Here is an 18,049-nt window from a genome sequence, read left to right on the forward strand (position 1 = left end):
ATTATTTGGTTCATCCAGATGAGCGTGAAGGCATTACTTTTCTTTTTTTCAGTGACTTGCGCAACAATGCCATCTCTGAAATCGAAGACAACGCTTTTCTTGGTGCAGAACAACTGGCAGATTTGTAAGTTTGTTTCTGTTTTTGCACCGCTGCTGTGTCAGACATGCGCCATTATGTTTATGGAAATGGACAGGATCGATTGTGCTATTCGTATAGCTTTTGATATGAGCTTCTACTTAGCACATAATTGGGCACCATAAGAACAGCAGGCTAAAGTTCCATGAAGTAATTCTGTGGTATTGGAAGCACATGCTTGCGCCATCGCCATCTAAATGCGATATGAGCGGTGTTGTAAAGGTTTCCCTACGGCAACGAGTGTCTGCGCACGAGTTGTTTAGAAAATCACCGTTCCAGATTTAGTCAATTGGGCTTTCATCCTGATTAATTAAAATGATGGCGAGCCAAAATAATAGTTGTGATCATCAAAGTGAGCCTCCAGTTCTTGATTTCTGTGTGAAAGAAATGTTTACTGATATATTAAAAACTAGTGCCTCTCTAGCTCATGGTAACACCATTTCTTTAACTTCTATTTAATGCAGTCTTATTATTTACATTGCGCTGCCGGAAATGGACGATGTGTCATGATGAAAGTGACAAGGCTATGTAGTTTTAAGAGTTTGATTGTTTGTATAAGAAGGGGTATTAAAAATTTATGTCAACCACCATGGGTAGAGTCAGATGGAGAGCAAGTACAACCATAATCAGAAAAGTTCCAGTGTTAAGCCATTAAAAATCGTTTGTACAACTTACCAACAAACATTTGTATCTCTTGTACAAGTAGTTCCCTCAGCTATCTATGCGCAGCTGCCACCATTTCCGGAGGTCATGGAAACCAGCAGGGAAAGTTTCATCCGAGATGCTTCTCAACAGATTTGTCAGCCATTTGGACCACTGAAATACATTTATGATGCTTCTCTTTCAACGGTGCTTTCATATTGCAAAATTTTTAAAAATCATGGCAGCAAATCCAATGGGAATGAAATGCAAGAACTCTCCTGTGGTTAGGTTTCGATGTGCCTTAAAGAAATCCAGATATTCAAAATTATTCTAGAGCCCTGCACTACGACATGACCCACTGTGTGGTGTTGGTATGTTAAACCCGACAAATTTTAAAAATCAGTGAGTGTTTACTACTCTGGTAGCATGTGACCCATTGGTAATATAAAATCCTGTGTCATTATTTCCTTAATTTATTTCAGCACATCAAGTTCTTCATTCACAATGCACGAGCAGTAAAGGAAACTAATGCAAGGATTATATTTAGCTGCTAATATGGAGGCTAATCATCTAGGATAGAAAGCCATAAAGTGTGTTGATTTGGCCCATCAGACACATTCCATAAAATGAGCATTATGCACATGCTCACTTTTCTCCCACATAGGCTTCTTACAGAGAACAAGCTCAAGCAAGTGCGTGCTAAGATGTTCTCGGGCCTGATTCGGCTGAAGACCCTGTGAGTGTGCGACCGGTTTTCTAGCTTACATAGAGCCACCAACATCGTTCCTCCTTTTTGCAGGATGCTGCGCAGCAACCTGCTGACGTTCATTGCCAACGACACATTTGCGGATTTGGATTCCGTACGTCTCCTGTGAGTCTGCACTGTCTGGCACGTGCCTGTGCACACAGCCATGTTTCCGCTACAGTCTGTGGTGCCTTAGCATCTCTGAAATGCCATATTGAACGTTGTGTGGCATTGGTTGTATAAAGTTTTTTCGAAGCGATCGTGTTCAAAAGTGTTTCAGTCGGCTGCGAAAGAAAGTATGAGGACTAAAGGAGGCAAAATGCTACGTGCTACCCACCCATACACAATATCCAACCACATGACCGACACAACTGTCCCTTCGATTTGATGACGTCAGAAAGTCGCATACTGTAGTCTTTCGTTTATTTGATGCTGGTTGATTTGATCCTGAATGAAGGTCCCGGCCGGCACCCTTGCCTCTCTATGGGCCCAAACGTTTGTTATTTTGGTACTAAAATTGGCCTTCGCCGTATAATTTGAACTTGACCAGTCAGCACGCATGTGCAGCCCCTTTAACAAAGGGGTTTTACTATTGTGACCCCAACAGCGACTCCTTTTGTGCCACCGTCTGTCTCGGCAGAGCTTAGGGTACAGTGAATGCATTGAACACACGTCATCTCCCGTCCAAAATGCCTATTTTTGGCCTGCCTGAGGAAGAGTTTCAAGCAATAGCCATAGCTGACCCAGTTTTAACACCCCCCCCCCTTATCTTTCAAAAAATGTTTGCCGAAAATTGCCTGCGAGATATAATTGGATACAAAACCAAAACCGCCTTTGCGGCGTTTGTGTGCTTTACCACACAACACATTTGTACCGCGGCAAGGCTAACTTAGGAAAACCGTCCGCCATTGTGCAACACATTCTTCTTGCTAAAAAATCAGGTGCACGTTAGATTTATACTTTATTTAAGAACTTTAATGCGATTGCTACATTAGTTTTCTACTTTGGACACATAGAAAGTGGGTGCCTGTTTGATTTGGGGGCATGTTAGAATTGGGCAAATACTGACAAATGAATCAGAGGTGTGTTTTTGCGTTTTTTTCTGCGTCTTGTTTAATTCAATATGCCAGATGATCTGATTAGTTTCGTTGGTGCCGTCAGGGTTGAATTAATGGAAGTCGACTGTATTCAAATAGCTGCCTCAAGCTTACAATGCTGTCCCGAAAGCTTTATGCCAGCTGTGACGACATGAAATCCTCTACCCTTGCATTTGACATCCGACATTACAACATCCTAGGCTAACTGGCCATGGGCGTCAGGAGACCAGTCGTCCAGGCAGGAATGAGATTCAGTTTTTGTGAAAACTTGGCAATTTATTTACATGTTGAGGGAGGGAAGGATGAGAGAGAATAGAGAAAATGTCCACGACGGGGATGCATACAAGTTCCCTTGGTGAGGAACCCATTGTCCTCCGCAGAGAATAAGCTCTGTGCATTCTTTGGCTCGGTTGAGTCATTGTCTTTTAACAGTAGGTAAAGCTTCACCTTTAGTAGATAAGGTATCACTCCTCCAGTAGATAAGGTGGTCTTTCCCTCGCTGGTGATCATAGGGCTATCCCTTTCCCTCCGGGCAGGGAAGGCTAAAGCCCCTTAAATTTCGTAAAGTAGCGACACTCTCCTCCTCTGCCTTCACTCCTCCTCATTTCTCCTTTCTTTCACGCTCCCTCCTCGACTGTGGCGCCGGCTACACTACTCGAGCGTAGCAACGGCACCAACATGTGCTCCTTGCCACTCCTTAGACGCTTCTCGAGCGAAAATGACCCTGAAGCATGGCGTGAGGGCCCACGTGATGCTATTAGGTCAATAGCGACGCGGCGTCGGCCTCGGCCAGAGTGCGCGAGGAGGAGGCGGCATTCTTCAAAGCGTGGCGCTACTTTACGAAGTTGAAGAGGCTTTAGGGAAGGCACCTCAATGTTGGGCGAGGGGGTTTTTGCCCCGAGGTTACATATGCATCTTTTTGGAGTACAGGAAACTGATCACCAAGATGTGGTAGTTGACATCAGCAGGCACCATTGTCACATCATTGCACAGCACTTGTAACTCCAACAGGTTATCCTTTTGTCAGTGGCCAGAAGCCTTTTCTCTCAGATGACTCAAAAAACACGGGAAACCCACACAAGAGTATGACAGTTGATGTCAGAAGGCAGGTGCTAGAACATGCCCTAACATGCCAGATGTGAGTCACGCAGCACACTGCTTTAGCTGAAGTGGCGAGTCGTAACCATGTGTACACTGTCGCTTTTGTTACGCTCAAGCCTAAAGAAAAAGACAGTTAGCTGCAATCATCAAACTCGTGTGTAAGAATTGCTTAGTTCACTTTGCCCACATCACCAGTCAAAGTAGACTAGAAGAGAGATACTCCGGTGCAGTCTCAATGCAAGACTTGTACATAACAAATTAGATGTAATTAATTACTTGAAATCAGTTACATTTTTTGTAGTTTTGTAATGTAACAATTACTTTGTTTATTTGATAATACTCATGGTAATTCATTTGCTGTTTGCAGTAATCAATCACATGTAACCAGTTACTTTATTGACAAGACAAGCTGTAACAGGTGATGCAGCTTTGAAAACCTGAATGTGGCAAAAACTATAGTGCCACACAGCAGCCTCACGAATACATGTTCAGACAGGCAAACCCTGAATATTAGTATTTATTTCGTCGTAACGCTCTGTCAGATGTTGGCCAATGAACTGAACGGGTTGTTGCGGCTTAGGGTGGTGTTGGGGCATGGAATCCACCAAGCTCATCAACGAATACGTCCAGTAGTAGGAAGGAAGGGAAAAGGGCTTATTGGCTTAGTTACACGGCTCCAGTTACGGAAGCCCACTCCATGCAGGAGCAAGTTAAACGTCCGAGTTCACATCAGGACCCTCTGTCTTACTGCACGAACGGTATCCACTTTTAATACCGTCGTCTTCCTCAAGCGAGTCGTCTAGGGACTCTGAAGACTGTCTAGCAGCAAATCACAATCGTTGAATTCGTTGCGATACCACACTCATGCTATCACAACGTTCCACAGTAACTCTGCCTCTGAAGCCCGATGGTATGGCATATGTGGCAGGATAGCAACCTGTGAATCCAAAGTTGCCATCGTTGTTCGGTAGCATTTGATGTTGCCCCCCCCCAGCCCCTTCATTATTAGTTCAGGCTGTCAGGTAATGGTGGGGGTGGTGGCATTTTGTGGACCCGTCAAGAGTCTGTGTCCACGCTGCGTTGACGTCTGGATAGGTGCTGTAGATGGGGGGGGGGGTTTCCTCTTGCCAAATGTCTAATTAACTGCGAATCCAAGGTCGCTGTCGTTGTAAGGTAGCATTTGATGGTGGCCCCCCTCTTTAGTAGTTCAGACTGTCAGGTAGTGATGGGGGTAGTGGCCTTTTGTGAACCTGTCAACAGTCGGTGCCCACGCTGCGTTGACGTCTGGATAGGCACTGATGGATGAGTGGGTGTTTGCCTCATGCCAAGCATCTAATTAATGCCTTTGTGGTGTTGAGACGTGACAGGGTGCTAGCATGTCTCGATAGTCATGGACTACTTAGGTCGATAATGCCAGGAAATCACATACAAATGATTTCTCAGCTTTTCATTATCCCATCTGGGAGCGTATTCTCCAAGTCCCAACAACAATGAAGCACTGCATTTCACAGAGCACCCAGATACTGAGTAACCACAATCTTGTGCACAAGATCCGTATACATTACATCACCGTACCCACCAGCATGCACATTGAGTAAACTGGCTAACCTCCCTATCTCTCCCTGGCTTTTTCCTTTTTGAGCAATCTTTCAGTATCTTTGTTGATGTCTTCACAACAAAAATGAGGAATGATGACCAACGAAAATTTTAAAAGCAATGTTTGACGCATATAAGCAATGTATGAAGGGCTAAAGAGAATGCATTGAAAGTGCCAGACCAGCTAGTTCTGTTTACTGTATCTATGCAATGTTAGTAAAATTGTGAAGAAAATTAACATAGATGTAATCAGTAAATTCTGATATTTCACCAATTATTTTCGTGGGGAAAATTGGTAACTCGATTTAATAAAATTTCAGTGAAGTAATTGTAATTGTGATCGGTTACTTTTTTTCTGTAGCATGTATGAGTCCACTTTAGCCTGCGGAATTTGTTAAGACAGCAATTAAGACACCGACAAAGACAAGTGTAGTAATGGTGCTCTTCACTGCCTAAACAGTTGAAAGTTTATGCATAGCTGGCGGAGCAGCATGATAAAGCAGTGCCATATTCAATTCAGATGGTTGGTACACATATTCATAATGAAAAGGAAACAGTATGAAAAACAGGATGCAGTCAAGAATGGAGAAACATAAAGGCGTGTCTGTTTTGTACTTAGTGCGATGTGCGGAATGCATGAAATAGAATAGCATAGAAGGCATTGATAGAAAATCGCGCCAACGGACTCTCTATGCCAAAGACAAGCATGTGTGCGCATAGCAATGTGTTGAAAAACTTGGGCTGTATTCTTAGATGATCGGTTTTGAGGATACTTTAACTTTCACTATATTTCGCGTGACTAGCACCAGACGCATCAACGCACGGCGGCGTTCCTGCACTGTGATAGGATAGCATGCTTGGCACTGTGCCAAGAATGCCATCGCTTGTAGATGCTGATGTGTCTGACACTAGCCAAGCGAAATTGAAGGCATCTCCAAAAGTGATGATCCGAGAGTATGGCACACCTTTTTTGGCCAGTTGTGGAACTAAGTCATTATGTTCTGGTGAATTCGTTTAGGACTCTCGACTATTTGGTGGTCCCCTTTGAGTCTGAGTTATCGGTTGGGGACTGTATTTGCAAAATAATAAAAAAAGAAATTATAGCATAAGAAATAGATGTAACGAAAAGGGAAAGGCTGCAGGCATCGTAACAACATTGAACCATTGCAGGAACCTTCAATACTGCCCGATTTTATTCAAATACCACGCCCAAACAGTATGGCCTTAACTATATTGTGCAAGGCTAGATGCAACTTCTGTATGCCTCTTGTACTGCTCCTGGACTGACGTAAGCCAGCATGTTTTGCAACTTGATATAATAGTGCAGGTAACATGCACGCCCGTGGTGCCTGGTTGGAATTTTGGTGGCAGTGTGAGTGCACCTTGGCACAGAGTTGTTCTGCAGGTGCGTTTTTGTTCTTGCAGGTCGCTGTATGATAACAAGATCCGGTGCATTGCACAGGGCTCCTTCGAACGCATGTCATCCCTGGCGACCCTGTGAGTTGTGTGCTCCTTTCGCTGCTGTTTCTGTTGCCGCCACCTTGGCTGAGCACACCCTCCTTTCCACAGGAACTTGCTGGGGAACCCACTTCACTGTAGCTGCCACCTACGCTGGCTGTCTGAGTGGCTGCGGCGCAGTGACATGGTTACTGGCAGCCCACGTTGCCACTCACCGGCACGTCTCAAGGACCTGCCATTGCAGGATGTCGAGCCTAAACAGCTTGTCTGCTCAGGTGGGTTGACTGCAATGGTGAACAGCTCAAACTACAGTTATCGATAAGCAAGTTGCACAGCTTGATATTGCAAAGTTATGTTGGCGCTTCCATCAGTTTCTGTGCAGATGAAATTTTTATCATCTGCCATCAGCTTTCCCAACAGAGTAGATTATTACTTAGTGGCTAGTCTCCAAACCATATCTTGAAAGAAATAGCACAAAAGAAGATGGCACATAAGACTGGATACTTTTCACATGGCACTTGTCCTGTTGCCAGCTCTGTTGTGCTATTTGATGTGTTGCCAGCTGTTGTGATGTTTCTTCCAAGATGAACCCATACCAACTAGGCAAACAAATCCTACTCGAAACCTCAACAGCTTGCTGTAGGCAGTGAGCAACAAAGGAACCGTGCATCAGTGCATTCATCTTCTCATTTTGCCTGCACTTTGTTTACAAAGGACAAAGCAGCAGCACACACAAGAAATGGAACATGTTGCATGTCTTTGATCGCTTTTCGTGCCGTTCCTTCTTGAAATGTTTAACCTGCGCTATTACCAACTATCTCAGCAAGCTAATGTTGTCCAGGAACAAGGAGCTTGTCGGTGCAGCAGTAAGAACAGTGCTGTGACTCCAGCCTACATCTTATCACATGTCATGTTATTAGTTATGTAGGTCTAAGTGCTTCCTCGAGGCGATTGCTATAATTGCACATTGACTCATTTCATTCTTGTACTGACATAGGTCACCAGTGTTACGAAGTTTTCCTTGTATACACGCATTTATGCTACTCTTGTAAAGCAGGTAAACTTTACAAAGGTAAACAGGAACTGCATTTTTATTCATCTAACAGCTACATGCCTAAATTTTGTGGGAGGCACAGAAAGTAATAATAATAATAATTATAATAATTGGCATGGCTAATAGAAAAGTCTAATTTTCTTGTTGCCCACTTGTCTAAAGAAGTAGACTGGAAGTGCAGTGTCTATCCTCCTGGTTGAAAAATATGACATGGTGATATCCACTCTAATCCGTGTAAGTTAAGCAATTACATTTCCATTAGTCTTACTTTCTTGCTCAACCAGCATTTCTTTTTCTTTTTTTTTTTTAAGGGGGGTGTGGGGGTGGATGGAGAGAGCACTTCTACGGTGCAGGTGCAGGTGCTGGCCTTGCATGGAGAAAACTTGGCTGATGGTGTTGCATGCACTATGCACTCTAACCGGTGGAAAACCGAGCACGTGAAATTGAATTGGCATACCCCATAACTTTATTTTCTGGCATTAGCCGGCGCCACCCTGCAATCCAAGAGGTCCCATTGCAGTGTTCACACTAAGGGACCTTTTTCTCCACATGTAACCCCCCCCCATGTAACGTTCAGTAAACTCAAGCAAACTCAAACTCTAGTATCTTAGTTGACAAAGGTGATCACCCCTCCTTGGATGCTGCAAGTTCAAAAGAAAACAGTTTGTGCAGTACTATTATGCAAGGTGAATACGCAAGAGATTGGACATGCATGTCCACTTGATATCTTTATTTTGTCTGCTTGTTTCTTTAAATATGTTACGAAGGCATATTCAAACTGCACACAACTGAACATTTTATTCCCAAGAAGCATTTCCAGTACACAAAATAAATATTTGAAGGTGGCAGCACGCGTGTCCTGCTACTGCTTACTGCAATATTTTCCGACTTCACGACCGAATTCAGTGCATACTAAAAAAGTTGTGTCAAAAACGTTTTCTGCTCATTTTAGTACACTTAAATGTAAATAACTTCGATGCATTTTTCTTGTGTGTGTGTGTGTGTGTGTGTGTGTGCTGTCCGAAAAAAAATATAAGAAAATAATTTTGGACACGGCCCAAACGAGAAAAGTTTTGTAACTTTGATGTGCCTTTGTGCATTTTCTATTCAAGGCAGAAACTTGAAAGCAGTGTGAAATATAGAATGTTTCCTTTGCAACATTGCTGCAAGAGATTGTGTCTTACAAAAATGCATGATAAGAAAAAAAAAATTTTTAAACGAACAAGTTTTTCCAAGAAAGCTTATTTTCAAAAGATGCAATAACACAAACTTCTATCTGAAACGTTTTTAAAAATTGGGACTGAAGCCCACTTCTGTCAGGTAAAACATGGGTGCAATATTATGCTTCCTCTATTTGCTTTATTCACTACATATAAAGGCCAAAGTGGCTAATGTTGAGCATACTGGCTTTAGTGCCCCAAGGACTTGGTTTGTGAACATTTACTCTCTCTCTTCTCAGAAGAAAAAAGAAAAAAAGAAAGAAAAGAAAACAAGGGTGTCCACAAATGAAGGAAGGTTTACCTCTGTTTTTTATTGTGGCGAGAATAGTGAACATGTTTTCTGCTTTGTTTCCTGAGACGCAATGCAAGAAAGAACAAACTCGACACTGCTTGTGGTGCTCGAACAATCTTATTGCGTGTCTTTTGCACTTATTGCTTAAAAAGGTTTAATCACTGTCAGCTGACTAGCGGCAGTTCTTGCATGTCCGCTTGATTGATTGTGTGCACACATCCACACATGCCATGACCAGGGATGGAAGTGCTGCACCAATTGCATCATCTTGCACCATCGAGTGGTGCTAACCTGTGCCAAAACACTCATTTCGAATGAAGTTGCCATATTTAGCAGGATGTACATCTTCAGGGGCAAGTACACAGTCATAGACATGCATTGGCTAGTGATTAGCCTTGCAATCCAAGCTATTCGTTTCAGCGTCGGCATCTTTCCAGTGGGAGTATGTTTGGTGGCATAATTGTAATTGGAGCACAAGAAAATGAAAACTGATTTGTGCGATACCATGCATTACGAATATTTTATAAAAGTATTACACGTTTGTGTATAAGGTGATTTTAACTGGCTCTCATTCCATGGAGCAGTCGAAAGGAAAGCTGTGCTGAATGAATAAGGTCATAGTCTGAGAACCATCATGAAATATAGCACAACGGGACGGCAGAACGGGAAGGAAGACGAGCACAGGCGCAACTAACAACTCTTTTAAAGTACCTATATTTCATACAGTGGGCTCAGCGTGTAGCTTAACAGTTTCGTTATGCATTTTAGCATATGAATTGCTGCCCTATTGGTAAAGCTACGTCGATTCATGGGCAAACGCCATGTGTGTGACATTCTAAATCTCTTTCACACGTACACTATGACCGGCTACCGGGATGATAGTGCGGCACACCAGCAAACTACTTCCTTGCTTTCATGAAACTTCTTGGTCACAAATATCCTATGGCAACCGTAATCATCAGTCAAATTTGCACTCAGGCTACACTATTTTCTGCCCAGCCACAACACACAAAATCGGGCTCTTGTCACCGCAGAATGCAAGTCAATGATGTCAATTTTCATATTTAGTCAGCCTTAGTGGCCAAATTGTGGTCGTAACTGACACACCGTGGTCACTTTAGTGGTTTTGGTGTTGCGCTTCTAAGCATGAAGGTGCAGGATCAAATACCGGCCACAGTGTCCGCATTTCAATGGGAACAAAATGGGGCCATCTACTTAGATTTCGGCGCACGTTAAAGAACCCCGTTGGTCAAAATTAATCCGTAGTCGCCCACTACTGTGTGCCTCATAATCAGGTCATGGTTTTGGCATGTAAAACTCTCTCTCTCTTTTTTTTTGTGTATGTGGTCATAATTAAAAGTTGATTAGAATGCCAGGGTAGGCAAGAAGCAGGCTGGAGACAAGTCAGTGGGGGAATATGGCATAGGCTCTAGGAATAGCAGGGGAGAATTATCAGTAGAGTTTGCAGAACAGAATAATATGCGGATAATGAATACCTTTTTCCGCAAGTGGGATGGCCGAAAGTGGACGTGGAAGAGCCTGAATGGCGAGACTAGAAATGAAATAGACTTCATACTCTGCGCTAACCCTGCCATCATATAAGATGTGGACGTGCTCGGCAAGGTGTGCTGCAGTAACCATAGGATGGTAAGAACTCGAATTATCCTAGGCTTGAGGGGAGAACGGAAGAAACTGTTACATAAGAAGCCTATCAATGAGTTAGCGGTAAGAGGGAAAATAGAGGAATTCCAGATCAAGCTACAGAACAGGTATTCGGCTTTAACTCAGGAAGAGGGCCTTAGTGTTGAAGATATGAACGACAATCTTATGGGCATCAATAGAAGTCGGTGGTAACTCCGTTAGACAGGATACCAGTAAGCTATCGCAGGAGACGAGAGATCTGATCAAGAAACGCCAATGTATGAAAGCCTCTAACCCTACAGCTAGAATAGAACTGGCTTAACTTTCCAAGTTGATCAACAAGTGTAAGACAGCTGACATAAGGAAGTATAATATTGTTACGTAGGAAGACGCAGACGAAAAGCTATGTACAAATATATTTACAAGGAAAATACGCTGCGCTTGGCCAAGAGGCAACAGCCCGCGCTAGCTTCTAATCGTCGTCGTCGTCTTCACACTGCTGGCCTTTCGTGATCGCGCATATTGTGCCGTAGCACTACCCCCGGCTGCAAAAGCGCCGTCCCGGAGCGACTAAAGATCGGACTCGGAAGCAGTGTAGTAGGCCTTGAGCCTACTGACGTGTACGACATCACTAGATGCCACAGGAGAGGACGAGGTTGAGGCCACAGGAGCAATTTCGTAAGTCACAGGCGTCACCTGGCGCAGCACGCGGTAGGGCCCTGTGTATCGCGAAAGGAGCTTCTCTGAAAGTCCGACGTGACGAGAGGGCGACCACAGGAGCACGAGCGCACCAGGTGAAAACTGTACGTCACGATGGCGGGCGTTGTACTGACACTGCTGAGTGGTCTGTGAGGCCGTCAGTCGAGCACGGGCAAGCTGGCGTGCATGGTCAGCGATGGCGATGGCGTCGCGCGCATACTCGCTTGTTGAGACCGCAGCAGGAGGAAGTGCCGTGTCTAGGGGCAAGGTAGGTTCGCGACCGTACAGTAGATAAAAGGGAGAAAATCCGGCGGTGTCGTGCCGGGAAGAATTGTACGCAAATGTTATGTAAGGAAGGGCAATGTCCCAGTCGTGGTGGTCCTTGGAAACGTACTTGGCCAGCATATCGGTAAGAGTACGGTTTAACCGCTCTGTCAGGCCATTGGTTTGAGGATGGTATGAAGTAGTCAGTTTGTGTTGAATGGAGCAGGAACGCACAATGTCAGCGATAACTTTCGAGAGGAAGTTTCGACCACGGTCAGTAAGCAGCTGTCGCGGGGCGCCATGAAGCAAGATAATGTCACGCAAGAGAAAGTCCGCGACGTCAGTGGCGCAGCTGGTAGGGAGAGCCCGAGTGATAGCGTATCGGGTGGCGTAATCAGTCGCGACGGCTACCCATTTGTTCCCAGAAGATGACGTGGGAAAGGGACCGAGCAGGTCTAATCCAACACGAAAGAACGGTTCCACAGGGACGGTGATCGGCTGGAGATGACCGGCAGGTAGCACCTGAGGTGTCTTCCGACGCTGGCAGGGATCACAGGCAGCAACATAGCGTCGAACGGAGCGAGCGAGACCAGGCCAATAGAAGCGGCGGCGGACGCGGTCGTACGTGCGGGTTACCCCAAGATGTCCTGAAGTGGGTGCGTCATGCATCTCAAAGAGCACAGTCTGTCGTAGCTGTTTTGGCACGACAAGAAGAAGGTCAGAGCCGTCAGGGAGGAAGTTCCTTCGATACAGAATGCCACCCTGGAGGACATATCGGCGAACGGATGCGTCGGTAGGTGTAGAGCGCAGACGCTCGATAAGTGCTCGCAGCGATAGGTCTCGGTACTGCTCATCGGCGATGTTACCGAAGGCAGAGACAGAGAAAATGCCGTTGGCGCTACTACTGTCGGCGTCGTCAGGCTCGTCGACCGGGTAGCGAGACAGGCAGTCAGCGTCCTTGTGCAGTCGGCCAGATTTATAGGTGACAGTATACGAATATTCTTGGAGGCGTAAGGCCCAGCGACCAAGTCTTCCTGTAGGATCTTTCAGTGAGCATAACCAGCAAAGCGCGTGATGGTCTGTGACAACGGAAAAGGATCGGCCATATAAGTATGGGCGGAATTTCGCAACCGCCCAAACTAGGGCCAGACACTCACGCTCAGTGATGGAATAGTTGCGCTCCGCGGGTGAGAGGAGCCTGCTGGCGTAAGCGATAACACGGTCGTGGCCACGCTGGCGTTGTGCCAGTACTGCTCCAATTCCGTGACCGCTGGCATCAGTACGGACTTCGGTAGGCGCAGAAGGATCGAAATGGGCCAAAACGGGAGGCGTTGTGAGAATGTCGATTAGATGAGAGAATGCAGAGGCCTCGTTATCGCCCCACTGGAAAGGAGCGTCTTTTTTCAAAAGGTCGGTTAGTGGTCGTGCTATGGCGGCGAAATTTCTCACGAAACGGCGGAAGTACGAACAAAGGCCGATGAAGCTGCGCACATCCTTGACACACTTCGGAACAGGGAAGTGCGTAACAGCATGGATCTTGCCTGGGTCCGGTTGCACTCCGTTCGCGTCAACGAGATGTCCAAGGACGGTAATCTGGCGACGGCCGAATTGGCACTTCGATGCGTTGAGTTGCAGACCGGCTCGCCGAAAAACGTCCAGGACTGCTGAGAGGCGCTCGAGGTGCGTAGCGAACGTTGGGGAGAATACGATAACGTCGTCCAAGTAGCACAGGCACGTGGACCATTTGAAACCGTGAAGAAGGGAGTCCATCATGCGTTCAAAAGTGGCAGGGGCGTTACATAGACCAAACGGCATCACTTTGAATTGATAAAGACCGTCGGGTGTGACAAAAGCAGTCTTCTCGCGGTCGAGATCGTCCACGGCAATCTGCCAGTAGCCGGAGCGAAGGTCAATAGAAGAGAAATAGCGAGCACCGTGGAGGCAGTCAAGGGCGTCATCAATCCGAGGTAGGGGATACACGTCCTTTTTGGTAACCCTGTTAAGGTGCCGATAATCCACGCAAAAGCGCCATGAGCCATCCTTCTTTTTGACCAGTACTACAGGTGACGCCCATGGACTATATGATGGTTCAATAATGTTCTTGGCAAGCATCTTGCGAACTTCTGCGTGAATAACTTGACGCTCAGCTGGTGACACTCGATACGGGCGGCGATGAATAGGAGGGGCATCGCCGGTATTAATGCGATGTTTGACAGCTGTAGTTTGGGCTAAAGGACGATCGTTAAAGTCAAAAATATCGTGGTAGGAAAACAGAACGCGGTAGAGTTCACGAGCGTGCTCGGAGGGCAAGTCGGGGGCAATCATTTTCCGTAAGTCAGCGATGGTACAATTTGCCGACTGCGATGGTAGAGGAGTATCGGATGAAGTGTCGTCTACTGCAATGGATGCTACTGAGTGATCCTCGAATGAACAAAGCTGGGCCAAAGACATCCCACGTGGTAGCACTTGTGTCGTCAAGCCAAAGTTGACCACTGGCAGGCAGACGCAATTCGCCGTAATAGATAAAACTGTATGGGGTACTGTGATCCCATGTGTAAGGAGGACGTCTTGCATAGGAGCCGCGATGTAGTGACCGTCGGGGACTGGTGGGGATGACACTAGGTCAACGTAGGTCAGTGCCGAAGGTGGCAAGCGAACGAAGTCGGCGGAACTGAGGCGACTGGGGTGTGGTTCAGCAGGATCCAGAACAGGCAGGTCAAGGCGGAGAGTACTGGCGGAACAATCGATGAGAGCAGAATGTGCGGAAAGGAAGTCTAAGCCGAGGATGATGTCGTGGGGACAGTGGGCGATGACTGTGAATAGCACGATTGTTGAGCGATCGGCGAAGGAGACGCGGGCGGTACACATACCAATTACGGGGGCTGTTCCGCCATCGGCGACACGGACAACAGGCGTCGTGGCGGGCGTGATAATTTTCTTGAGCCGGTTACGAAGGTCAGCGCTCATTACGGACAAATGCGCCCCAGTGTCTATGAGAGCAGACACAGAAACACCGTCGACTTGCACGTCAAGAAGGTTCAGATGAGTGGGCAAAGTCAGTAGAGGATTTGGCGGCGTAGGGAGCAATGCAGCGTCACCTCGAGGCGCTGCATCGTCTAGTTTTCCGGCTGGGAGCGGCGTCCGAAGGGAGTCGGCGAATAGGAGCGACGGGGCTGGGGAGAGCGAGATTGTCGTCGTTGGGGCGAAGGCGAACGAGAATAGGGGCGGTTCGTTGCAGGAGAATCAGTGGCGGCATTATCGGAGCGTGCGGCATAGGGACGAGAAGGGCCACCTGAGGGGCGAGAGTAGGCAGTATAAGTAGGCCGGCTCGGGGAACTCCAGCGACTACGACAGTGCCGAGAAATGTGCCCGATTCGATGGCAGTGGAAACAAATAGGCTTGTCGTCAGCAGTGCGCCATTCAGATGGGTTGCGGAAACGTGGTGGGTAAGAAGATGCGGGACGGGGCGAAATCGAAGAAGCCGGGCGGGTATTAGGGCGATGGGCCGAGCAGATGGTGTGAAGACCCATGTTTTCAAACTCCTGGCGGACAACTGCCTGGATCAGTGAGACCGTGACTGCAGATGTGTTGGTGGGACTGGAGTCGAAGGCAGCCGGATAGGCGGCCTCGATCTCACGCCGGACGATCCTGGTAACATCGGCAGTGTTGTTGGGACGAGGAGCGTCGGCACAGGAAGATGTCGCTGGGGTGTTGGGCAGACGGGCAAACTGCTGGTCAATACGTCGGCTTTTGGCGAGTTCCAGGCGGCGGCACTCTCTTATAACAGCATCCACCGTCGCTACGTTGTTGCAAACGAGCAAGTTGAAGGCGTCATCGGCAATGCCTTTGAGGATGTGGGAAACCTTGTCTGACTCAGTCATGTGGGTGTCAACTTTGCGGCACAGAGCCAAGACGTCCTGAATGTACGTGACATAGGGCTCTGTTGACGTCTGCACACGGCCGGAAAGCGCCTTCTGCGCGGCAAGTTGTTGACCGTAGGGGTTGCCGAACAAGTCTCGAAGCTGTGTCTTAAGTGAATCCCAACTGGTGAGCTCATCTTCGTGCGTGCGATACCAAACTCGAGGTGTGCCACCGAGGTAAAAGACTACGTTGGCGAGCATAATAGTAGGGTCCCACCGGTTATTGCGGCTGACGTGTTCATACAGGCTGATCCAGTCATCGACGTCTTCCCCATCTTGGCCCGAGAATACGCCAGGATCACGGGGAGCGGGGAGAGTGATGTAGGTCGTCGAAGTGGCAGCAGGTGTCGGAGCCGGCGGAGTCGGGTTGTCGTCGCCGGGAGCCATGAAGGAAGGCTCGACGTACCGTCCACTGCGAAGCTCCGTGACGAGGTACAGGGAACGTCCACCTCCACCAGATATGTTACGTAGGAAGACGCAGACGAAAAGCTATGTACAAATATATTTACAAGGAAAATACGCTGCGCTTGGCCAAGAGGCAACAGCCCGCGCTAGCTTCTAATCGTCGTCGTCGTCTTCACACTGCTGGCCTTTCGTGATCGCGCATATTGTGCCGTAGCAATATGGATAGAATTGAACATGCTCTCAGGAACGGAGGAAGCCTAAAAGCAGTGAAGAAGAAACTAGGAATAGGCAAGAATCAGATGTATGCGTTTAGAGATAAAGCCGGCAATATCATTACTAATATGGATGAGATAGTTCAAGTGGCTGAGGAGGTCTATAGAGATTTATACAGTACCAGGGGCACCCACGACGATAATGGAAGAGAGAATAGTCTAGATGAATTTGAAATCCCACAAGTAACGCCAGAAGAAGTAAAGAAAGCCTTGGGACCTACCCAAAAAGGGAAGGCAGCTGGGGAGCATCAGGTAACAGCAGATTTGTTGAAGGATGGTGGGCAGATTGTTCTAGAAAAACTGGCCACCCTCTATATGCAATGCCTCATGACTTCGAGAGTACCGGAATCTTGGAAGAACGCTAACATAATCCTAATCCATAAGAAAGGGGATGCCAAGGACTTGAAAAATTATAGACCGATCAGTTTACTGTCCGTTGCCTACAAAGTATTTACTAAGGTAATCGCAAATAGAATCAGGAACACCTTAGACTTCTGTCAACCAAAGGACCAGGCAGGATTCCGTAAAGGCTACTCAACAATAGACCATATTTACACTATCAATCAGGCGATAGAGAAATGTGCGGAATATAACCAACCCTTATAGCTTTCATTGATTATGAGAAAGCGTTTGATTCAGTCGAAACCTCAGCAGTCATGGAGGCATTACGGAATCAAGGTGTAGACGAGCCGTATGTAAATATACTGAAAGATATCTATAGTGGCTCCACAGCCACCGTAGTCCTCCATAAGGAATGCAACAAAATCCCAATAAAAAAAGGCGTCAGGCAGGGAGATACAATCTCTCTAATGCTATTCACAGCGTGTTTACAGGAGGTATTCAGAGACCTGGATTGGGAAGAACTCGGGATAAGTGTTAACGAAGAATACCTTAGTAACTTGCGATTCGCTGATGATATTGCCTTGCTTAGTAATTCATGGAACCAATTGCAATGCATGCTCACTGACCTGGAGAGGCAAAGCAGAAAGGTGGTTCCAAAAATTAATCTGCAGAAAACTAAAGTAATGTTTAACAGTCTCGGAAGAGAACAGCAGTTTACGATAGGTAGCAAGGCACTGGAAGTGGTAAGGGAATACATCTACTTAGGACAGGTAGTGACCGCGGATTCAGATCATGAGACTGAAATAATCAGAAGAATAAGAATGGGCTGGGGTGCGTTTGGCAGGTATTCTCAGATCATGAACAGCAGGTTGCCATCACGCCCTACTTGCCATTATCCCTCAAGAGAAAAGTGTATAACAGCTGCGTCTTACCAGTACTCACGTACGGGGCAGAAAGCTGGAGGCTTACTAAAAGGGTTCTACTTAAATTGAGGACGACACAATGAGCTATGGAAAGAAGGATGATAGTTGTAACGTTAAGGGATAAGCAAAGAGCAGATTGGGTGAGGGAACAAACGTGAGTTAATGACATCTTAGTTGAAATCAAGAAAAAGAAATGGGGATGGGCAGGACATGTAATGAGGAGGGAACATAACAGATGGTCA

At 46.6% G+C, this 18,049-nt stretch overlaps 1 protein-coding gene across 1 annotated transcript in view; it reads left to right on the forward strand.

Moving 5' to 3' along the window:
• sli (slit guidance ligand) overlaps positions 1–18,049 on the forward strand; it is a 434,906-nt gene that overhangs the window by 356,274 nt on the left and 60,583 nt on the right. The window contains exons 18-22 of the mRNA XM_050192987.2: positions 53–124; positions 1,443–1,514; positions 1,578–1,649; positions 6,743–6,814; positions 6,887–7,050. Coding sequence (XP_050048944.1) covers positions 53–124; positions 1,443–1,514; positions 1,578–1,649; positions 6,743–6,814; positions 6,887–7,050 — 452 coding nt within the window. The remainder of the gene's footprint in view (positions 1–52; positions 125–1,442; positions 1,515–1,577; positions 1,650–6,742; positions 6,815–6,886; positions 7,051–18,049) is intronic.

The sequence above is a fragment of the Dermacentor andersoni genome, chromosome 1, assembly GCF_023375885.2.
Source record: "Dermacentor andersoni chromosome 1, qqDerAnde1_hic_scaffold, whole genome shotgun sequence".
NCBI lineage: Eukaryota > Metazoa > Arthropoda > Arachnida > Ixodida > Ixodidae > Dermacentor > Dermacentor andersoni.